Raw genomic sequence first — 24,527 nt, 5'->3', positions numbered from 1 at the left:
CGGATCGGGGGGTTGCCCCGATCCAGATCGGGGAAGGGCGAGAGGGAGGAGTGGGAGAGAATGGGGGCGACGTGGGGGTGGGGGTTAGGGTTTCAGGGGGATAAGGTGGAGTGGGAGGATCTGGCCGGGCCAGTGGGCTGGTCTGGCGGCCCGTCGGCTTGCTGGGCCGAGGCCTAGATGGCCAGGGGGTTCTCTCCCTCTCTTTTATTTTTTTTGTTTTACCTTTTGTCTTTTCTTTTTATTTTTTCTTTTCTGTTTTAGTTTAGTCATACTTTATTTTAGTTTTTATAAAATATGACCATAGCTCCTAAAATAAGGTTTCAGAACATCCCTCTACCATAAAAAGTTTGGCGGTCAATTAAACTAGTTTAACATTTGTTTATTATTTAAAATCATTTGAATAATTGTTTTGCTATGGTTTCATTCACTTTAGAGTATTTAATCATTTCATAAAAGTGTGGTTCCTCCACCATAATTGATTATGATTTAGTTGCTACAATTTTTGAACATTTTTGATTTGACTATTGGAAACTTTTAATGTTTGACTTTAACTAAAATTTGAATTTGGCTCGGATCTGAACTAACACGAGATTAGCAACAGTAATCGTGGTGACATGGCATCATTTGCAGAGGTTACTGTAGCTTGATTACCCGGGCGTCACAAGGAGTTCCTGGGGCGATGGCCCAAGACCCCTGGGGGCATAGGTTTAGTCCGACGTGCTGACCTCTATTAAGCCTAGGTCGGGTTGCGACGTATTGTTTGGCCGAGGCCGGGCATGACCGAGGAAAGTGTGTCCGGCCGGAGTTAATCGAGCGTGGTGGGTAAGTTGGTGCACCCCTGCAGGGAAGAAAACATCTATCGATAGCCTGTCCTATGGTAACGGACACTTAGAGTTGTATCCCGATCGATTCAACTAGAACTAGATACTTGAGGTGACAATTGAATAGTATGGCTCTGGGATTGCTTTCTCGTAGGGAGTCGAGAAAGGATCTCTGGCCGAGGTTGATCACACTGCTACTACTTTACTTTATGCCACTCTTATCTCTTCTGATGCTGCAAGACGCTTGAAGATGCTAGTCTTCGATAGGCTAGGCTTTCCCCTTCTTTTCTGGCATTCTGTAGTTTAGTCCACAGATACAACCCATTCCTTTGATACAGATGCATACTTAGTTTAGATCTGATGTAAGTCTTGCGACTACTTTGGATGAGTACTCACAGTTGCTTTGCTACCTCTTTTTCTCCCATACCCGATTGTTGCGACCAGATGACGGATCCCAGGAGCCAGACGACCCCACTGATGACTACTACTACTACTCCGAGGGTGCCTACTACTACATGACGGCCGCTGATGACCTGGATTAGTTAGGAGGCTCCCAGGCAGGAGGCCTTGCCTTTTCGATCGATGCGCTTTTGCGCTAGCCTTCTTAAGGCAAACTTGTCTAACTTATGTTTGTACTCAGATATTGTTGCTTCCGCTGACTCTTGTGTATTTGAGCTTATGTATTCGAGCCCTCGAGGCCCATGGCTTGTAATATAAAGATTGTATTATTTATTTTGTGTCTAGAGTTGTGTTGTGATATCTTTCCGTGAGTCCTTAATCTTATCGTACACATTTGTATGTATGATTAGTGTATGATTGAATCGAGAGTGTCACAATCGCCTCATCCGAGCTCGACGCGGCGCTTATATGCAGCTTTACGTACCAAAAGTGAAGCCATTTCCGTTGAACAAATCAGACCGGGGCAACACCTCAAACACGTCATCAAACTCCAGATCCGACACCCCACCACGACTAAGACATCGAATGAGGAAACCATACCTGCCATCCACAAACCACGAGCCCAGCACACGTTCCGTCTTCCAGATGATGTCGATGCATACCACAATCTACATCCGCTCCTGGACTATCTCCCAAACTCTGCGCCGACGCTAGAGCAAACGCTGTCGCAATGGTGGAACCCGACGACACAAGTTCAGCACAAGGATGCCGCCGCCGCCACACCATCCTTACTTGAACAGACTGATTTCCAAATCCATCTCCAACCATTGGACCGATGGCCTCGTCAGACAAGAATCCGAAGAATCTTTATTCAGGGCCGTCATCATCACCGCCGAAACCAAGACGATGAACAACGTAAAAATCTAGACTACAAGGGAGTAAAAATGATCCACGCGCGTGGATCCGGCGACCCCCTCACCATCGACGACTGAGGTCGCCGGCGGAGGAAAGCCGCCGGAGGACGGCGCTGAAAGATTATCCTCTTTTGGCGGCGGCTAGGGTTTCTTTCATGCAAGCAGGTCTGACCCCACGGACCATGTACTTGACTTGCATACGTTACTCCGTCTCTACCGGAAATATACCCGTACGATTATTCGTTGCGTGAGATATTGGCCTCTTCGCTGCCACGGCGTGCACCAGGTGCACGCGACGGTGACCCCACACCCGCACCACACCACTCACCACTATTAACCACTGCTTTGGTTCTTGACCCAAGCCAACCACCAGTCCCCACGTCGCCGCCCGCGCGAGACCCACAGCCTGCACAGCTACACTCACTCCGGCGCCGCCGCCGCCGTCGCCACCAGCCCGCGATGTCGGGCGCCTCCGGGCCCCTGGCCGTTCTGCTCCTCGTCCTCGTCGCGGCCGTCTCCGCGTCGTCGACGGGGAAGGGGGAGTCTTGGCGGGCGGAGCAGGAGCGGGACCGGGTGCCGCGGGTGCCGGGGCAGGCGTTCAACGCCAGCTTCGCGCACTACGCGGGCTACGTCACCGTCAGCGAGGAGCGCGGCGCCGCGCTCTTCTACTGGTTCTTCGAGGCCGCGCACGACCCGGCCTCCAAGCCGCTCGTGCTCTGGCTCAACGGAGGTACTACTCCCCTTACCGCCGCCGCCCATTCCTTCTGCGATCCGCTCCTAATTAGAATATCGTAATAATCTGTTTGGTTTCTACGGCTGAGGTTACTGCTACTGCTACAGTGCTAGCACTAGGTAGTGGTGGATACCTGAACATCTGTATGTTGTTGGATGGATCATGGATGCGTTGCACCCTCAGCTGGCTTACTGGCATGATGGTGTTCTTTTAGGAACGCTGCCTTGCCAAAGTATGAAACTGCTATTACAAAGGTTTGTGTAGTCTGTGAACTGTGATACATCTAGGATTGGTATCTGGCCACTGAACAACTGTTTGTGGTATTGCTTTACAAGCGGCTAGAATCTTTAAGTTCATATGTACTACGTGCCTATCCAATCCGGTCATCAAGCCTGTCATCTGGAAGATGACCTAATAAAATTTTCCATGAGGAATGTCAACTTACTTGGCATCAAATGATTGTGAAGTTTTGTGCACGTATTCATAAATCTATCTGGGATGTTGACTTCTACTTCGTTCATCAAGTTCATTTTTTAACAAGACTGTAAATAGACTGAGAGTATAATGGTGGCTTACTGCGTTTCATTTGTCAGGGCCTGGTTGCTCATCAATCGCTTTTGGTCTCGGGGAAGAAGTGGGTCCTTTCCATGTCAATGCCGACGGAAAGGGTGTGCATATGAATCCTTACTCTTGGAACCAAGGTACCATTCAACAGAAGCAAATTTATATTCTTGATGAATATTCTTAATTCAAATTTAGATGCTGCTACATTCTTGTTCCAACCCTTCCGTTTCTTGTTTCTAAAAATGTAGATGTTAGCAGTAATATCAAGCCTTTTTCTCTTAACAGGGAACCCTTCGTTCTTCCTCTTTTATCGAGAACAAGGCCCTTAGTAAATATTTTGACCAGAAGTTCCCAAATTAATCAACTCTAACAATAGTTTTTTATTGCTAAAAGCAACAAGAGGCTTGGTAATGGATCACAACATTTGTGATAAGTGGAGTGCTTCACTTTTGCCCATAGCCCATATGTATCATCATTGCAATTAAGTTCTGAAAGAGCTTTCCCATGTTTTCTGTATTATAAATTGAGGTTTAGCTGTGTTGTAGTCATTCATGGAAAATATGTTTTTTTTTCTTCTAAAGAATTGAAAGCTAGAGAACCGACTCCTGAGTCTGCCCCGTATTTTGCTAGAGTACTGAAAACTGATTGGTTATTAAACTGGAAGCTCAGCTTTCTTGGCACAAATTATTGCTTGCAATTGGCTATGAAATTTGATCAACTGGTGGATGGAAAGTGCCAGATCTAATTTGACAAAGCTTGAATGTACCACACTTGTGCAAAACAAGTACCTTATACATTTTGCCATCGGATGCTCACCTTCACCACTGACTGAGTGCACAAAAGTCGACTGCTTGCCTTTGTTTAGTAGTATTTTAGTTTTGATTAATTGGATTCTTGAACTGCTACTTACACGCATATTGGAGTACAGCCTTAGTTTTCAGTCTTACAACCCTTTTTTTGTTTCATATCAGTTCCCATTTTCTTTTGCTAAACTTCTGAGAGTGCTGTTCCTTGCACCCCAGCTTGGTTTGGAAGATATGTATTTTAACAGTTTCTTATATTTGCAGTTGCAAATATCTTGTTCATTGATTCACCGGTTGGCGTTGGTTATTCATATTCAAACACCTCTGCTGATATTTTAAGCAATGGGGATGAGAGGACTGGTACTGCAACCCCATTCACTATGTCTATCATTTGGTTTACATGAAATTCACATCCTCCAAAATAATGATATATTATTGTTGGATTTCACTCATTTTTATTCTCAATATATTGTAGCCAAGGATTCGTTGGTGTTCCTAACAAAGTGGCTTGAACGATTTCCTCAATACAAGGAGCGTGAATTTTATTTAACCGGAGAGAGTTATGCTGGTCTGTAGAATCTTTACAGGCTTTTGTTTCTTCATATGCAGTCTACTGCTTCTTTCTTTCCTTTTCCCTTATGGAAAGTTTCTGAAACTTATTTATGACTCTGGTTTGGTTAGGACACTACGTTCCTCAGTTGGCTCAAGCCATAAAGAGGCACCACGAGGCCACTGGAGACAAAACAATCAATCTCAAGGGTTATATGGTATGGCTTTGGTACTTCTGCATTTTGATTATTGAATTCCATCACATATTTTCTTTTTATTGTTTAGATAGAACTATATTTCTGCTGTCGGGCCTTGGACTAAAATGCCTTCGGTGTTCTGTTGTCGGCTTGTTGCATACCACTGCCCTTACCAATGACCTACGACACATAATGAAATGATTCTCAACTAAGTCCAATAGCGTTTCCTCAACTACCTTGTAGCTTGCCTTTTGACTTGATTATTTTGTTTATGCTTTTGTATCTTACTATGTTTTCGTTGATTGCGTTATAAAATTTCTAGGGACAACAATCAGATAATCAGTAAGTTCACTCTGTTAGAGTTATAATATAAGTCATGTACCCCTTTGTATTTATCCCGTTGTATGAGGGGTTTCCTGCATATGTTCCATACCTGTACATGTATATATATATATCGGCCTATGGCCTCATGGGAATACAAGTTGCTTATTCCTAACATGGTATTAGAGCTAGGTCAATTTTTTGCACGCTGCAACTCGTGCGTTTGATCCGTCTGTTCGATCGAAGCAATCCGCTCGATCTCCTCTCTGTCTCTCGATCGAAGCAGGGGGCTCGTCCGCAGGAGCCCCGCTCTCCTCTCCAGCCGGCCGCTCGCAGGGCTTCTGCTGCCGGCCCGTCCCGATCGGGAGTCATCCAAGCCGCCCGTCCCGCAGGCGCCCAGGGAGCTCGGCTGCTGGCCCATCCCGATCGGGAGTCACCCAGCCGCCCGTCCCGCAGGCGCCCAGGGAGCTCGTCCCAGGGGGCTCGTCTCGCTGGCGCTCTTGATCCCTCTCCAGCTGGCTTCCGTTGCTCCAGTAGCCAGCGCCTGATCCCGATCTGGTCGTTCTCGTCGGATCTAAAAAAAATGTCTGCTGCATCGGGTTATGTTGCTGTCCCTCGCTGTCCGGTGATCTTTGATGGTACTAACTACACCGAGTTCACTGGCTTCATGCGCATTCACATGCGTGGCATCCGTCTTTGGGGTGTTCTTTCTGGCGAGGTCTGCTGTCCGCCACGTCCAGTTCCTCCGGTGGCCCCTACTCCGCCAACTCCATCGGTTCTTCCTACGGATGCTAATCAGGCCGCCAAGGATGCGGCTAAGGTTGCTGATGAGGCTGCTGATCGTGCTTATGATGAGAGGGTTTTGGCTTATGAGGAGGCTCTTCAGCTGTATCATGGTGCTCTGTCTGCTTACACCCAGTGGCTTGATGATGATGCTCGTGCTGCAGCTGTTCTCACTGCTAGTGTTCTGCCTCAGTTTGCTTCTGAATTTCTGGGTCTTTCTACTGTCTTTGAGATGTGGACCCGTCTTCGTGAGCGCTATCAGCCCTCTGGTGATGCCTTATACCTCTCTGTGATCCGTCACTCTTCAGCAGGGTGACTCTACTGTTGATGACTTCTATGCACAGAGTTCTGCTATCTGGCGCCAACTTGATTCTCTCCGTAGTGCTGGGTGTCGTACCTGCCCCTGTTGCCAGGCTGTCCAGGCCAATTTGGAGTTTCATCGCGTCTATGAGTTCCTGTCTCGGCTTCGTAAGGAGTTTGAGCCCCGGCGTGCTCAGTTGTTTGCTCGTGGTCGTATTTCTCTCATGGAGGCGCTTTCTGAGATTCGTGCTGAGGAGACTCGCTTACGTGGTGCTGGTTTGCTGGAGGTTCCCTCTGTGCTCGCTACTCGTGCTCCTCCGCCACCTGCTCCATCGACCCCTTCTCGCTCAAGTGCTCCGCCGCTCTTGCCCACTCCTTCTGGAGGCTCAGGTCGCCCCCGTCCACATTGCGCCTATTGCAACAATGATGGTCATCTTGAGTCTCAGTGCTACACGAAGAAGAAACACCTGCGCAAGGCTCGATCATCATCTTCAGGGACTTCGTCATCTACCTCGACAGCTTCAGCCATTGCTTTGACTGAACAGGATATTCTGAGACTTAAGCGTCTGCTCGCGGCTTCAGGTTCTTCCTCAACGGGTACTGTCGGTTCTGTGACTGATGCTTCCCGCACTGAGCAATCACCCTCTACACAGTCAGGTACATCCCCATGGGTTCTGGACTCTGGAGCTTCTTTTCATATGTCTTCTCATTCTTCCACTTTGTCCTCTCTTCGATCACTGGATTCTCCTATTCATGTCTTCACTGCTGATGGTACTCCACTTTCTGTTGCTAGTAGAGGCAATCTTACTACTCCTTCTTATTCTGTTCCTGATGTTGCTCATGTTCCTCGACTTACCATGAATTTGTTTTCTGCTGGTCAACTTACGGATTCTGGTTGTCGCGTCATCCTCGACGTTGACTCTTGTTCTGTCCAGGACCATCACACGCACACTCTGGTTGGGGCTGGCCCTCGCCGCCGTGACTCTCAGGGTCTTTGGGAGTTGGACTGGCTTCATGTTCCTTCTGCTGCCACCACCATCGCCAGTTCTTCCGCTTCTGTCGCCTCCGTCACTGGGTCCTTCCAGCAGTGGCATCATCGACTTGGTCATCTGTGTGGTTCTCGGTTGTCTTCTTTAGTTCGTCGAGGCCTTCTGGGGTCTGTCTCAGGAGATGTCTCTTTAGAGTGTCAGGGTTGTCGTCTTGGCAAGCAGATTCAGTTACCATATTCACATAGTGAGTCAGTGTCTAAGCGTCCTTTCGATTTAGTCCATTCTGATGTATGGGGTCCGGCCCCTTTCGCTTCGAAAGGTGGTCATAAATACTATATTATTTTCATAGATGATTTCTCTCGTTACACATGGCTTTATTTCATGACTTCTCGTTCTGAGGTGTTGTCTATTTATAAGCGTTTTGCTGCCATGGTTCATACTCAGTTCTCTTCACCCATACGTATTTTTCGTGCTGACTCCGCCGGCGAGTATATCTCTAAGATGTTGCGTGGTGTTCTTGCTGAGCACGGGAGTCTCTCTCAATTCTCTTGTCCTGGTGCTCATGCTCAGAATGGTGTGGCTGAGCGAAAGCATCGACATCTACTTGAGACGGCTCGTGCATTGATGATTGCTGCCTCTCTCCCGCCTCATTTTTGGGCTGAGGCCGTCTCCACATCCACCTATCTTATCAATATACAGCCTTCCGCTGCTCTACAGGGTGGTGTTCCTTTCGAGCGACTTTTTGATCGTTCTCCCGATTATTCGATGCTTCGCTCGTTTGGTTGTGTTTGCTATGTTCTTCTTGCCCCTCGTGAACGCACCAAACTGACCGCTCAGTCTGTTGAGTGTGTCTTTTTAGGCTACAGTGATGAGCATAAGGGCTATCGTTGTTGGGATCCTATTGGTCGTCGGATGCGTATCTCTCGAGATGTGACTTTTGAAGAGTCTCGTCCCTTCTACCCACGCCCATCTTCCTCGACTTTTTTAGTGCAGGATATCTCTTTCCTCACTTTTCCTGACTCACCTATCACTCCCGCCGAGACTGTACCTCTCCGTTCCACTTTCTCTCCTTCTCCACATCTAGTTGATTTGCAGCCACCATCCTCCCCGGTCTCCTCGCCTAGCATGTCACCGGGTTCTCCACCTTCATCTCCGGTGATTTCCTCCCCGGTCTCCTCTCCCAGCCTGTCACCGGATTCTACACCTTCGTCTCCGGTGACTTCTTCGTCGCCACCCCCTGATTCTACCTTGCCGATTCCTCCTTCTATTATTCCATCTTTTCCTCAGCATTACACTCGTTGTCCACGACCAGTTGATGCCTCTGTGGATGGGTCGTCATCTTCCTCTCAGCCTACTTATGGCTTGCGTTCTCGTCCTCGTCCGCCTGTTGATCTCTTTGGCTTTCCCACCGCTGGTGCTGCTGTTCTTGAGCCGACTTCTTACCGTCAGGCTGTTGTTCATCCTGAATGGCAGTTTGCGATGGCAGAGGAGATTGCTGCTCTTGAACGCACTGGTACCTGGGATCTTGTTTCTCTTCCTCCCGGAGTCCGTCCGATCACTTGTAAGTGGGTCTACAAGGTTAAGACTCGCTCCGATGGTTCTCTTGAGCGTCACAAAGCTCGTCTTGTGGCTCGTGGTTTTCAGCAGGAGCATGGTCGTGATTATGACGAGACTTTTGCTCCTGTGGCTCATATGACCATTGTTCGTACACTTCTTGCCGTTGCCTCTGCACGCCACTGGTCTATATCTCAGCTTGATGTTAAGAATGCCTTTCTTAATGGCGAGCTGCGTGAGGAGGTGTACATGCAGCCACCACCTGGGTATTCTGTTCCTGATGGCATGGTATGTCGTCTTCGTCGCTCTCTCTATGGCCTTAAGCAAGCCCCCCGCGCCTGGTTTGAGCGCTTTGCCTCTGTGATCACTGCTGCTGGTTTTTTAGCAAGTGCTCATGATCCAGCATTGTTTATTCACCTTTCTCCTCGTGGTCGGACTCTTCTTCTTCTTTATGTTGATGACATGATCATCACGGGGGATGACCCCGAGTATATTTCCTTTGTAAAGGCCTGTCTTAGTGAGCAGTTTCTTATGTCTGATCTTGGACCTCTTCGCTATTTTCTTGGGATTGAAGTCTCTTCTACCTCTGATGGCTTTTTTATATCCCAGGAAAAGTATATCCAGGATCTTCTTGCTCGTGCTGCTCTTACTGATGAGCGTGTTGTTGAGACTCCTATGGAGCTCAATGTTCACCTCCGTGCTACTGATGGTGATCCTCTCCCTGACCCGACGCGTTATCGTCATCTTGTTGGCAGTCTTGTCTATCTAGCTGTCACTCGTCCGGACATCTCTTATCCGGTTCATATACTGAGTCAGTTTGTCTCTGCCCCCACCTCGGTTCACTATAGTCATCTCCTTCGTGTTCTTCGATATCTTCGAGGCACGATCTCTCACCGTCTATTCTTTCCTCGCTCCAGTTCTTTCCAGCTCCAGGCCTATTCGGATGCTACGTGGGCTAGTGATCCTTCTGATCGCCGTTCACTTTCTGCTTACGGTGTTTTTCTTGGTGGTTCTCTCATTGCCTGGAAGACGAAGAAACAGCTTGCAGTTTCCCGTTCGAGTGCCGAGGCTGAGTTGCGAGCAATGGCTCTTTGACGGCAGAGGTGACTTGGTTACGGTGGTTACTTCAGGATTTTGGTGTTTCTGTCACTACACCGACTCTGCTTTTATCTGACAGTACAGGTGCTATCAGCATTGCACGCGATCCTGTGAAGCATGAGCTCACCAAGCATATTGGTGTTGATGCTTTTTATGTGCGTGCTGCTGTGCAGGATCAGGTTATTGCTCTTCAGTATGTGCCTTCCGAGTTACAGTTGGCGGATTTCTTGACGAAGGCTCAGACTAGAGCACAACATGGCTTTTATCTCTCCAAACTCAGTGTTGTTCATCCACCATGAGTTTGAGGGGGGGTGTTAGAGTTATAATATAAGTCATGTACCCCTTTGTATTTATCCCGTTGTATGAGGGGTTTCCTGCATATGTTCCATACCTGTACATGTATATATATATCGGCCTATGGCCTCATGGGAATACAAGTTGCTTATTCCTAACACACTCAACTCTTTTTTTGTATCTAATGTCATTTCTTACAGGTGGGAAATGCCCTGACTGATGATTTCCATGACCACTATGGAATATTTCAATATATGTGGACCACTGGCTTGATTTCTGATCAAACATACAAGCTACTGAACATTTTCTGTGATTTCGAGTCCTTTGTGCATTCATCTCCACAGTGCGATAAGATTCTTGACATTGCTAGCACTGAAGCTGGGAACATTGATTCATATAGCATCTTCACACCTACTTGTCATTCATCTTTTGCCTCCTCAAGGAACAAAGTGGTGAAAAGGCTTCGGGTACGTTTTGAGGCTCCTGCAACTCAAAGTCATGTTAAACAAACAGTGTGCCATTTTACCTGATAATTTAATTGTTATATAATTTACTCATCCATGCCTTCCTACCTGAGGAGTTGCTAAGTTTTGTACACCAATTTTTTAAAGAAAGAATCTTAAGAGTTTTGCGCTTTGGCGTGAATATCGACTTGTATGAACTAAGTGGGGGAATGTTGCCTTGATCTGTACTACTGTCCATAAGTGCATACCATGTTTCATTTTTTTTGAAGACAAGGGACCTTGTCACCAAATTCATCAACAGAAGTACAGAACCATGAACAAGAAATACTTACCACATTTCATATCATGTGACGCACACTTATTGCTCATAAAATAAGTTTTCTAATGCTAAATGAATTCACACGTTTTGAGTACATGTGATTCATATCATGATGTGTTTTGACAGTCTGTTGGAAAAATGGGAGAGCAATATGATCCATGCACTGAACAACATTCAATCGTATATTTCAATCTGCATGAGGTGCAGAAGGTACTTCATGTTAATCCGGTCATTGGCAAATCTAAGTGGGAGACCTGCAGGTAATGTATGGAGCAGCTTTTTACCTATTGAATTGATTTCACCATCCTTACGATGTAAGTTTGTCCATTGCATTGCTATCATAAGTTTGTGGGAAAATCGTTTTTCCCCACAAATGATCAGTAATTACTTTGATTCCACGCTCCATAATGTAGGGTTGTTCGCTGAATTCTTATCCTATAAAATTATGATTAGACTTTAAAATTTTATATTGTCATGTTTATGCTTAGTATTAAGGGCGTGTATAGTGGTTGAGAAGGCAACATTCTCTTTCCCTTCCGCCATATAGAGATGACAATAAATATGTTGTACCATCAGCTATTATCTCTCAGTATTATATTTAGCATATCATCAGTTATCTCTCAGTATTATCTTTAGCAATCAATGTTCACATGTCTTTAAATTTATGTGGTGATCAAATTTTAATTAAAAACATGCTAAGAGACGACACCTAGAGGTTAATCTTAGTAACTGTAACTGGAAAACGTGAAATGCCAGTGACATGTAATTCCGATAAGCAGATCCGCTAACATGTTTCCCGTTCTTGTTTACTCTTTTAACATGTTGGTATTACTGATATTCTTTCAGTGAAGTTATTAACACCAACTGGAAGGACTGTGAAAGATCTGTACTGCATATCTATCATGAACTTATTCAATATGGGCTTCGTATATGGATGTTCAGGTTATTCCTTACTCTCTGAAGCTTTACCCACTCAGGCACTCAACGATGGCTCTGTACTAAACTATGCTCTATGCCGTAGCCTTAGGATTCGTTAGTTTATTTCCCTAAAACTGTAACATATTGTCACCGTGGAAAAGTGGGTTTATAGGATGGTTGTGTACAACCTAGTTCAATGTCAATTAATTTTTGTCAGTCTCTGTTCACATTTAGCATGGTTTGTAATTTTGACCTACCATAAGATGCTGCTAAAGCCTTTGTCACTTTTCCCACTCTATGTACTTCAAACATCATGTAAGAATGGCTTGTATAAATGATATGATATATAAGTATATTCTGTTTTAATCTTTTCTTTACTTTGTCCAGTGGAGACACAGATGCAGTAATTCCAGTAACATCAACTAGATACAGCATTGATGCCCTCAAGCTTCCAACAGTGATCCCGTGGCATGCTTGGTATGATGATGATGGCGAGGTAAGGCTTGTTCTTGATCAAAACGCCCATGATTCCATGAATGTTCAGTACCCTGAAGCTTTGTGGGTTTTTTGTGTGCATAATTTGTACATCCTCAGACCATCATATGTTTTGGACTTGGTTATGTGTCTATGTGGAACCTCTGTCCTTATAGTTTACTGACGTATTACTGTAAGTAGAGAAGTCTCGCAATCTATATGTGATACCCGGAGGCCATCGCAGGCATGATATGCTTTCATTTTGATTTCCAGCCTGCCATGGCGGTAACTTGCTATATACATGAATCGTAGTACTTTTGTTCCCTTTTCAACTAGTATAGGTTGTGTTCTATGTGCCTTTATAGTGCAACCTTTGTGTTCTCCTTTATTGTTTTGCTACTTGCTCCAGTATGTTTAGCTATTTAGGATATTCGTCTTCCATTCTGTTCCTAGCTTCTGAACTGTTCCGTGTTTAAACAGGTTGGTGGCTGGACCCAAGGGTACAAGGGTCTCAACTTTGTGACAGTAAGGGGTGCAGGTCACGAGGTTCCTCTTCATCGTCCCAAGCAGGCTCTTACGCTCATCAAATCATTCTTGGCCGGGAGCCCAATGCCTGTGCTGTCTGATCTACGCAGCGATATGTAATATGATACATTTGGTTTGAGACACGACCAGCACCACACGATTCCAGCTCACCAACGCAGTTCAGTAGTTTAAGTTCCATGCAGAACTTTCACAATATAAGGATGGCCATAGCTGTTGTCATTTGTAAGTGCTATTGGCGCCAACCAATCCCCTAAGACAGGGAACAGAACTGTGGAACAGTTTTCCTGCCATTAATTGACACTACAGCACTGCCTGTTAAATTAATCTGAAATTAAGGATAAAGATGAATCGAATTTCATCGTCCGTCTTATACGCCATTTATAGCAAGCACTAGTATGTACTCCCTCCGTCTGAAAATACTTGTCATCGAAATGGATAAAAGAAAGAAGATGTATCTAGAACTAAAATACATCTAGATACATCCCCTTTTATCCATTTTGATGATGAGTATTTTCGAACGGAGGGAGTAGCATACAGAACGGATAGCAGGAGTACTCTTGCTGTCTTGCATCTGTGCAGGCTGCATCCGTTGCAACATTAGTCTTCATGTTTTCGGGAACCAGGGGTTATCTGATGAACTGTGTTAAACTATCCACGGTTATCCGACCTGCAAATTCCTTGCACCAGTTCAGTCTATACAGAGTGCAAAATGGCCAAAACTGTCAGTGGAATAACTGCACATGGAGCAGCTGGTGAAAGTAACTTCAATGGGATCCGAATGCAGATACTGTTCGTAGCTGTTAGATATCGACGCCTTAACATACCAAATGGCTGGAGTTGTCAACTGACGCTCATCTATGAGCAGCACAAGATAAGAGGTGATCCAATCTAGGATACTGAATTATCAGGCTGAGGTATATCTCTCATATAGACACACTTCCCATGGCTTAAACTTCGAACCTTGGTCTCAACTCTGGTCAAGCCTTAATGTAACCTAATCCATTCCCATATCTGCAAAATATTGCCTCCGTAGTATGATAGTCTGTCTATCTTATTTCTCCCTCATGTGTTTGCCATTTAGATTTCTTGCTTCTGTGATTCCATTTATGACCAGACTCCTGAATATATATTTTCCCCCTCTGGAAGAGGTTTAAACCGAGATTCCATTATCATACGACGGAATACAACACCCCAGTCAGCAATATTGTTACTTTTTGTTCGTTTGATTTCAGAGGGGACGATTTGCTTACCTTTAATCATTTTAAGATAATTTCTTCAGCTTGTGCAACCTTTCTGCTCTCGAGTCTGTTTGGTTTCTCTTTCGCTCAAATGATTACTACTTCATCCATTCACTATTATAAGTTGTTCGAACTTTTTTTTTGAATCAGATGTATATAGATGTGTTTTATTGTATTTGTTCACTCATTTTAATTCATATATAGTCCATATTGAAATGTCCAAAACATCTTATAATCCAAATATAAAAGTTTTGAAAAATACCGATTTGTTTTGTACAAATATATATACATGTTTTTAAGTTTTATATTATGTGCACTTGCCAATTTGCCACCCTGTGAGAATGGATCTGTGTATTATTCACAATGAGCTTGGCGCTGGTTAATAACATACATGTTGACTGTTTCCTTTTATACTCCCTCCGTCCTCAAGCTTAGCACTACTTGATAACTTTTCATGGGCTTGCGTCTGAAAAATGTGAGAGGAAGAGAAATATACTGTAATTTTTGTCTATTAGTTGGGTTTGTGAACAATTAATTGTTTTTTTTCTTCAGATTGTGCTGTTTTCACCTTAATAACTCAAAGCTATATGGATTTGTGTATGATGCTAAGCTTGATCAGTGTCTTTAGGTCTTGGTTTGTTTTATTCGGATCATGCCATTTCCTCCTTTATCTACAATTATATATTTTTTGTAATCCATCGGCTGTCAAACGAATGTGAGCCCTTACATTTGGAGGGGACACGTACTTCACTACAAGCAACTCTTATGCTTCTGAGAATGTCGTAATATCGGACATGGAGAAGCCATTGAAAATGGGAGCCGGAGCCAGAGCCGATGGAGTAGGGGCCCATGTCACAGAACACGAGCCAGTCCCCACGCGTATCTCCGGCAGCCGGTACCGCGTCACCACCGTGTCGAGTGAGTCACACGTCGGCCTGAACACAGTCGTTGTGTACGTCTCCTGGCCAGCGCGTGGGGTGGCGAGCGGCCTCGGGCGGGGCACGTAGTCGTCCATGAGGACGCAGTTGAGGGAGCCGTAGAGTCCATCGTCGATCCAGTACTCATGTACCTTGCCGGCCGTGTGCTTCCCGATGACGCGCACCATGAGCGCAAAGGCCGTCTCGATTGGCGAAGTACCATCCCGGCTTGCCGATCACCTCCACAAACGGGAGGTGTCGCGGATGGCTGTGGCGGCCTCGTCAAACACGCCACCGTTTGCCATAAAGTCGTTGCCCATGTCGAGCACACACAAGCATTGATGGCCCCGCGGTACACATTGGTGTGGGTCCCATAATAAAATAGTCAGCGCAACTGAAGCATCAGAGTTTTGAAATAACAATTTGGGGTTTACCACGACCTTAAGGCTAGTCATAGCGGGAGTAACTTAGCTAGTAACATAGTGCACTTCAAATTTTTTTGGTTATGTGGCAAGTATTTAATGTGAGGTGGTAACATAATATGTTACTGTAACATAGCGCTTCCCAAGACAAGATGAGTCTACAAGCTAATAAATGAAGCCATCTATGGCACTACTATTATGTTGCTTTGCATTATGAAGGTAGTAACTTAGACTAGTGTCATGCATATGACACTAGTCTAAGTTACTCCCCACTATGAACCATAGTACCAACAACAACACAAGGAGTCGCCTTAAAAGAACAACAACACAAGGAGTCAACCTCGGGAAGGTAAAATAGCTAACAACAAGGTACCAACACAATTAGGTTCCTCAAGAAGTCTTATTCAAAGTCATAATGACTAAACAACTGGTTCCAGCCACCCGCAGTTTCTCATAGTCAGGAGTTTAACAAGGTGATTTTGCATCAGGTACCCTACTGTTCTTACTCTTCCGCCTTCTTGTGAAGCTCCAATATCATATTGGCAGCTGCCGAGCACTTCGCCTCATGTGGGGTAGGACGAAGACCACCAGTGAGGCTCATCTCAAAATCAGGGCATCTCAAACATACACTGGCGTGGTACATTCCTGAAAAGATAGGAAAATAAACGGTGAAGAAGTGCTCAAAAGTCAACACGCACACACAGATGATAGTCAATCAAACATCAATTCTGGTTATTGCTAACTAGGGACCTAATCAGTCTGATCTAAGATAACCACTTATCGAATGTTAAACAAACCTAACACTTCAACGGAGCATAACATGTGATAAATAAACAAGCGGCTTATTTAGATTGCTACTTTGACATCAAGAGAGCAGCAAGCCCTGGCTATTGATCTGACACCTTGAAAACTCTTTTTATCCAAGCATGGTTAGCGCAACACACTATGTATGTTATCATCTCAATGCACAAAACGAATCAGTACCTATAGGGATTAAATTCGATAAATGAGAATCAGGAAGTATGTGGCACATGACCCATTCATATGATATTAACTAATTGTTATGCCTACATGGTCCAAGGACCTAATACTTGCCTATCTAGAATATCTAAGAGATAAAAGTAAACATTTGTACATACCATCTGATACTGAAGGTAATACTGTGTATCTTGGGAGTATCCAATGGCCCCCACGACAGATCTCATCAAGCTCCTGCATTGACAAGTGTCAAGGCACTAGTAGAAAAGAGGGCTTTGGTTTGGGCCGGGTCAGCCCATTAGTCCCGGTTCAGTCCAGAACCGGGACCCATGGGGGCATTGGTCCTGATTCGTGAGGCCAGGGGCCTGCCGGGCCTCGTGGGGGCATTGGTCCCGGTTTGTCTGGCCCCTTTGGTCTTGGTTGGTGGGACGAACCAGGACCAATGGGCCTCGCTCCTGGCCCACCATCATTGGTCCCGGTTGGTGGCTTGAACCGGGACCACATGCTTCCCTTTAGTCCCGGTTCATGCCACGAACCGGGACCAATGAGGTGCCTATATATACCCCTCGCCCGCAAGCAGAGCACTCCAGTGCTCTGTTTTTCTCTGGCCGGCGAGGGGAGGGCTTTGTGGTGCTCTAGCTCACCTCCTATGCACATGAGGTGTTCGATGAAATGCCCGAGCCACACTAGTTAAGCTTTCTCCTCTCGAAGCTCGACCTCAAAGCTCCATTTTCCTCGAGATTTGTCTAGGTTTAGCGGCCCGTCACGTCCCATTCCTGTCTTCACCGCCGTCGATCACCCGCGCCGATCTCATCGCCGGCACCACCGTGGTGAGCCTCTTGTTCTTATCTTCTTTCTGAAAGAAAAAAATTCTTACTTTAGATAGATACTTGTCTAATTTTCTTACTTTTATTATTGCTTGTTATTATATAGTGTGATGGTTTTGGTATCCTCCCCTGTCGGCCCTCATCCTGGCTATGATTCGGATGTGGTATATATTATCTTTTTATAACTATTTGGTTCATTTATTGTTTATGACAATTATGCCGACCAACGTGACATAGATTTTATTTATGTAGGAGGTAGTTGAACCAGAAATTCCAACCGACCCTATTGTCGAGAGGTTAAATTTAGTTGAAGAAGAAAACAATTACTTGAAGGAAAAAAAATTGAGGAGGAGAAGATGATATTGGAGTTGCATGTTGCGGATGTCGTCGATGATCACAAGATCAAGATGGATGCAATGCGGTTGAAGATGAGAAAGATTAGAAAATATGCCATTCATACCGAGGCTTGGTATCATTATGCCGTTGGATCAATTGTTACCTTGGTTGCGATTATGATCGCATTTGTTTTCGCATTGAAATGTTTTACATAGTTTCAATGTATGGTTTAATTAATTAGATGCTCCGGAGAGCTATATGTTGTTAGATGAGAACTATGTATGTACTTTGGTTTTAGTGTGATGATGAACTTCTATTAATTTGGTCACTTAATTATCTATTCATGATGTTTTGTAATGGTTTTTGACACACTTAATTATATATAATGCACGCAGATGAACCGGCAATGGATGTACGGTGACAGACACACCTCCAAGTACATTAAGGGCGTGCATGATTTTCTCGAAGTGGCTGAGGCAAACAAGCAGAATGGTTTTATGTGTTGTCCATGCCCTAAATGTGGGAATACGAAGTCTTACTCTGACCGGAAAATCCTTCACACCCACCTTCTTTACAATGGTTTCATGCTACACTATAATGTTTGGATGAGGCATGGAGAAATAGGGGTTATGATGGAAGACGACGAAGAGGCAGAGGACGATGACAACTATGTGCCCCTGAATGCGGTGATGCTGCAATGGGGGAAGCTGCTGAAGATCAAGAGGAACCAGACGACATGCCCAATGATGCTGCAAGGGGGGAAGCTGCTGAAAATCATGAGGAACCAAACAATGTGCCCGATGATGATGATCTCCGCCGGGTCATTGTCCATGCAAGGACGCAATGTGAAAGTCAAAAGGAGAAGCTGAAGTTCGATCGCATGTTAGAGGATCATAAAAAAGGGTTGTACCCCAATTGCGAAGATGGCAACACAAAGCTCGGTACCGTACTGGAATTGCTGCAGTGGAAGGCAGAGATGTTGTGCCTGACAAAGGATTTGAGAAGCTACTGAAAATATTGAAGAAGAAGCTTCCAAAGGATAATGAATTGCCCGACAGTACATACGCAGCAAAGAAGGTCGTATGCCCTCTAGGATTGGAGGTGCAGAAGATACATGCATGCCCTAATGACTGCATCCTCTACCGCGGTGCGAACAAGGATCTGAATGCATGCCCGGTATGCGGTGCATTGCGGTATAAGATCAGACGAGATGACCCTGGTGATGTTGACGGCGAGCCCCCCAGGAAGAGGGTTCCTGCGAAGGTGATGTGGTATGCTCCTATAATACCATGGTTGAAACGTCTGTTCAGAAATGAAGAGCATGCCAAGTTGATGCGATGGCACAGTGAGGACCGTAAGAAAGACGGGAAGTTGAGAGCACCCGCTGACATGTCGCAGTGGAGAAAAATCGAGAGAAAGTACTGGCCTGAGTTTGCAAGTGACCCAAGGAACGTATGGTTTGGTTTAAGCGCGGATGGCATTAATCCTTTCGGGGAGCAGAGCAGCAATCACAGCACCTGGCCCGTGACTCTATGTATGTATAACCTTCCTCCTTGGATGTGCATGAAGCGTAAGTTCATTATGATGCCAATTCTCATCCAAGGCCCTAAGCAACCCGACAACGACATTGATGTGTTCCTAAGGCCATTAGTTGAAGAACTTTTACAGTTGTGGAATGGAAACGGTGTACGTATGTGGGATGGGCACAAACAGGAGGAATTTAATCTGCACGCGTTGCTGTTTGTAACCATCAACGATTGACCCGCTCTCAGTAACCTTTCAGGATAGACAAACAAGGGATACCATGCATGCACGCATTGTTTAGAAGAAACTGAAAGTATATACCTGGAAAAATGCAGGAAGAATGTGTACCTGGGCCATCGTCGATTTCTTCCGACCAACCATCAATGTCGAAAGAAAGGCAATCATTTCAAAGGCGAGGCAGATCACCGGAAGAAGCCCGCCATGCGTACCGGTGATCATGTACTTGTTATGGTCAATGATTTACACGTAATCTTTGGAAAGGGTCCTGGCGGACTAGCTGTTCTGAATGACGCTGAGGGACACGCACCCATGTGGAAGAAGAAATCTATATTTTGGGACCTACCCTACTGGAAAGACCTAGAGGTCCGTTCTTCAATTGACGTGATGCACATGACGAAGAACCTTTGCGTGAACCTGCTAGGCGTGTATGGGAAGATAAAAGATACACCCGAGGCACGGGAGGACCTGCAAAGTTTGCACGAAAAAGACGGCATGCCTCCGAAGCAGTATGAAGGTCCTGCCAGCTACGCTCTTACGAAAGAAGAGAAAGAAATCTTCTTTGAATGCCTGCTCAGTATGAAGGTCACGACTGGCTTCTCGTCGAATATAAAAGGAATAATAAATATGCCAGAGAAAAAGTTCCAGAACTTAAAGTCTCATGACTGCCACGTGATTATGACGCAACTGCTTCCGGTTGCATTGAGGGGGCTTCTACTGGAAAACGTCCGATTAGCCATTGTGAAGCTATGTGCATTCCTCAATGCAATCTCTCAGAAGATGATCGATCCAGAAACCGTACCAAGGCTAAGGAGTGATGTGGCGCAATGTCTTGTCAGTTTCGAGCTGGTGTTCCCACCATCCTTCTTCAATATCATGACGCACGTCCTAGTTCATCTAGTCGACGAAATTGTCATTCTGGGGCCCGTATTTCTACACAATATGTTCCCCTTTGAGAGGTTCATGGGAGTCCTAAAGAAATATGTCTATAATCGCGCTAGGACAGAAGGAAGCATCTCCATGGGCCATCAAACAGAGGATGTCATTGGGTTTTGTGTTGACTTCATTCTTGGCCTTAAGAAGATAGGTCTCCCTAAATCACGGTATGAGGGGAGACTGACTGGAAAAGGCACGCTAGGAGGGGACTCAATAATATGCAGGGACGGATATTCTTGGTCTCAAGCACACTACACAGTTCTACAGAACTCTACCTTGGTGACCCCGTATGTCGATGAACACAAGAATAGTCTGCGCTCCAAACACCCGGAGCAGTGCGACGACTGGATTACATGTGAACACATCAAGACTTTCAGCAGTTGGTTGGAAACACGTCTCAGAGGTGACAACACTGTTTGTGATGAGCTGTACTTTTTGTCCAGGGGACCATCTTTGACTGTATTGACTTACAAAGGATACGAGATAAATGGGAATACATTTTACACGATCGCCCAAGATCAAAAGAGCACCAACCAAAACAGCGGTGTCCGCTTTGATGCAGCAACCGAGAGGGGAAAGGACACATATTATGGTTACATAGTGGACATATGGGAACTTGACTACGGACATGATTTTAAGGTCCCTTTGTTTAAGTGCAAATGGGTCAATCTGTCAGGAGGCGGGGTACAGGTAGACCCACAGTACGGAATGACAACAGTGGATCTAAAAAATCTTGGGTACATTGAAGAACCGTTCGTCCTAGCCAATGATGTGGCACAGGTTATCTATGTGAAGGACATGTCTACCAAACCGAGAAAAAGAAAAGATAAGGAAGCGAATACATCATACGATGAGCTAAAGCGCCACATAGTTCTTTCAGGAAAAAGGGACATCGTGGGAGTGGAGGGCAAGACAGACATGTCTGAAGATTATGAAAAGTTTCATGAAATTCCTCCCTTCAAAGTCAAGGCTGACCCAAGCATCCTGATAAACGATGAAGATTATCCATGGTTACGACGCAATAAGCAAATGACACAAGCGAAGAAAAAGTGAAGACTTTCTCCCGCAACTATTATGATGATACCATGCCAACTTTGTAACAGACGAGTATGATACCATTGTCCGTTTTGTACATGCACATGCTATGTGGGTGAAATTATGATACCATGCCAACTTTCACATTTTTCAGAGTTCATTTGAAATGCTTTAATGTCTTACGGTTCGGCCCTCGTAATACCATTATTCAAATTTTAACTATTCAAATTTGAAAACTAATGTCACTAACAGAAAGTATAAACAAAATTTGAAAATAAACTTTAATAAAATAAATAAAAATAAAAACAATAAGTATTTTGTTGTAAGTAGAAACAAAATTTGAAAACTTGTGATTCACACAAATTTATAAACAATAAGTTTGTAAGTAGAAACAAAATTTGAAAACTTGTGATTCACAAACAATAAGTTTATAAGTATTTTATAGTAAAGTTAATCACAAACTTGTGATTCACACAAATTTCAAAGAATTCAAATTTTAACTATTCAAATTTGAAAACTAATGGCACTAACAGAAAGTTTATAATTTTTCTAAAACTAATGGCACTAACAGAAAGTTTATAATTTTGCTGACCTAAAAGCAAAAAGAATTAAAAAAAGCAAAAAACAAAAGAAAATAAATAATGCAAAAAACAAAAAAAATGAAAAAAAACTATTTTTATAGTAAAGTTAATCACAAACTTGTGATTCACATAAATTTCAAAGAATTCAAATTTTAACTATTCAAATTTGAAAACTAATGGCACTAACAGAAAGTTTATTAGCCCTCGAAGCAAAGTACTACTTGAGCTGGAACGTCAAATGGTTCTGATTCTTTCTGCACTGTCTTCCTATACAAATTTTTTATTTTTCCTAATTTTGGTAGAATTTTTCAAGTACCATAAGTATGGTGAATGTTCAGATTATTACAGACTGTTCTGTTTTAGACAGATTCTGTTTTTGATGCATAGTTTGCTTGTTTTGATGAAACTATCGATTTATATCAGTGGATTAAGCCATGAAAAAGTTATATTACAGTAGCTAAAATTCCAAAACAAAATATGAATTGGTTTTCAACAATACTTAGAGTAGTGATTTGCTTTATTATACTAACGGATCTTATCGAGTTTTTCTGTTGAAGTTTCGTGTGGATGAAGTGTTCGATGATCGAGAAGGTCTCGATGTGAGAAGAAGGAAGAGAGGCAAGATCTCAAGCTTGGGGATGCCTGAGGAACCCCAAGTAAATATTCAAGGAGACTCAAGTGTCTAAGCTTGGGGATGCCCCGGAAGGCATCCCCTCTTTCTTCAACAAGTATCGGTATGTTTTCGGATTCGTTTTGTTCATGCGATATGTGCAAATCTTGGAGCATCTTTTGCATTTAGTTTTCACTTTTATTTTATGCACCATGCTGGTATGAGGTATTCCTTGGTTGATTTATATAATTATCATTGCACTTCACTTATATTCTTTGAGTATGGCTTTATAGAATGCTTCATGTGCTTCACTTATATCATTTGAAGTTTGGATTGCCTGTTTCTCTTCACTTAGACAACCGCCATTTGTTGAATGCTGTTTTGCTTCACTTATATTTGTTAGAGCGTGGGCATATATTTTGTAGAAAGAATTAAACTCTCTTGCTTCACTTATATCTATTTAGAGAGATGACAGGAATTGGTCATTCACATGGTTAGTCATAAAATCCTACATAAAACTTGTAGATCACTGAATATGATATGTTTGATTCCTTGCAATAGTTTTGCGATATAAAGATGGTGATATTAGAGTCATGCTAGTGGGTAGTTGTGGATTAGTAGAAATACTTGTGTTGAGGTTTGTGATTCCCATAGCATGCACGTATGGTGAACTGTTATGTAACGAAGTCGGAGCATGATTTATTTATTGATTGTCTTCCTTATGAGTGGCAGTCGGGGAGGAGCGATGGTCTTTTCCTACCAATCTATCCCCCTAGGGGCATGCGTAGTAGTACTTTGCTTCGAGGGCTAATAAACTTTTGCAATAAGTATGTGAGTTCTTTATGACTAATGTTGAGTCCATGGATTATACGCACTCTCACCCTTCCATCATTGCTAGCCTCTTCGGTACCGTGCATTGCCCTTTCTCACCTAGAGAGTTGGTGCAAACTTCACCGGTGCATCCAAACCCCGTGATATGATACACTCTGTCACATGTAAGCCTCCTTATATCTTCCTCAAAACAGCCACCATACCTACCTATTATGGCATTCCCATAGCCATTCTGAGATATATTGCCATGCAACTTCCATCATCATCATATACATGACTTCAGCATTCATTGTCATATTGCTTTGCATGATCGTAAGATAGCTAGCATGATGTTTTCATGGCTTGTCCGTTTTTTGATGTCATTGCTACGCTATATCATTGCACATCCCGGTACACCGCTGGAGGCATTCATATAGAGTCATATCTTTGTTCTAGCATCGAGTTGTAATATTGAGTTGTAAGTAAATAAAAGTGTGATGATCATCATTATTAGAGCATTGCCCCATCAAAAAAAAGAGAGGCCAAAGAAGCCTAAACAAAAAAGGGGGCAATGTTACTATCCTTTTACCACACTTGTGCTTCAAAGTAGCACCATGTTCTTCATATAGAGAGTCTCTTGAGTTATCACTTTCATATACTAGTGGGAATTTTCATTATAGAACTTGGCTTGTATGTTCCAATGATGGGCTTCCTCAAATGCCCGAGGTCTTCATGAGCAAGCAAGCAAGTTGGATGCACACCCACTTAGTTTCAGTTTGAGCTTTCATACACTTATAGCTCTAGTGCATCCGTTGCATGGCAATCCTTACTCCTCACATTGACATCAATTGATGGGCATCTCCATAGCCCGTTGATTAGCCGCGTCGATGTGAGACTTTCTCCCCTTTTGTGTTCTCCACACAACCTCCACCATCATATTCTATTCCACCTATAGTGCCATGTCCATGGCTCACGCTCATGTATTGCGTGAGGGTTGAAAAAGCTGAAGCGCGTTAAAAGATATGAACCAATTACT

At 44.1% G+C, this 24,527-nt stretch overlaps 1 protein-coding gene across 1 annotated transcript; it reads left to right on the top strand.

The window, feature by feature from the left end:
* The first annotated feature begins 2,494 nt into the window (after nucleotides 1-2,494).
* On the top strand, nucleotides 2,495-13,412 carry LOC119327628 (serine carboxypeptidase II-2). The gene is made up of 10 exons (XM_037600725.1): nucleotides 2,495-2,864; nucleotides 3,461-3,568; nucleotides 4,499-4,594; nucleotides 4,710-4,802; nucleotides 4,916-5,001; nucleotides 10,520-10,786; nucleotides 11,229-11,362; nucleotides 11,949-12,044; nucleotides 12,408-12,516; nucleotides 12,975-13,412. Exons 1-10 carry the CDS (start codon nucleotides 2,594-2,596, stop codon nucleotides 13,137-13,139), a joined length of 1,425 nt encoding a protein of 474 aa, XP_037456622.1. The 5' UTR covers nucleotides 2,495-2,593; the 3' UTR covers nucleotides 13,140-13,412.
* The last annotated feature ends 11,115 nt before the right edge of the window (nucleotides 13,413-24,527 follow it).

The sequence above is a fragment of the Triticum dicoccoides genome, chromosome 7A, assembly GCF_002162155.2.
Source record: "Triticum dicoccoides isolate Atlit2015 ecotype Zavitan chromosome 7A, WEW_v2.0, whole genome shotgun sequence".
Classification (NCBI taxonomy): Eukaryota; Viridiplantae; Streptophyta; class Magnoliopsida; order Poales; family Poaceae; genus Triticum; species Triticum dicoccoides.
The sequence above is the reverse complement of the archived record's forward strand: the minus strand, read 5'-3'. Positions and strand labels throughout refer to the sequence as shown.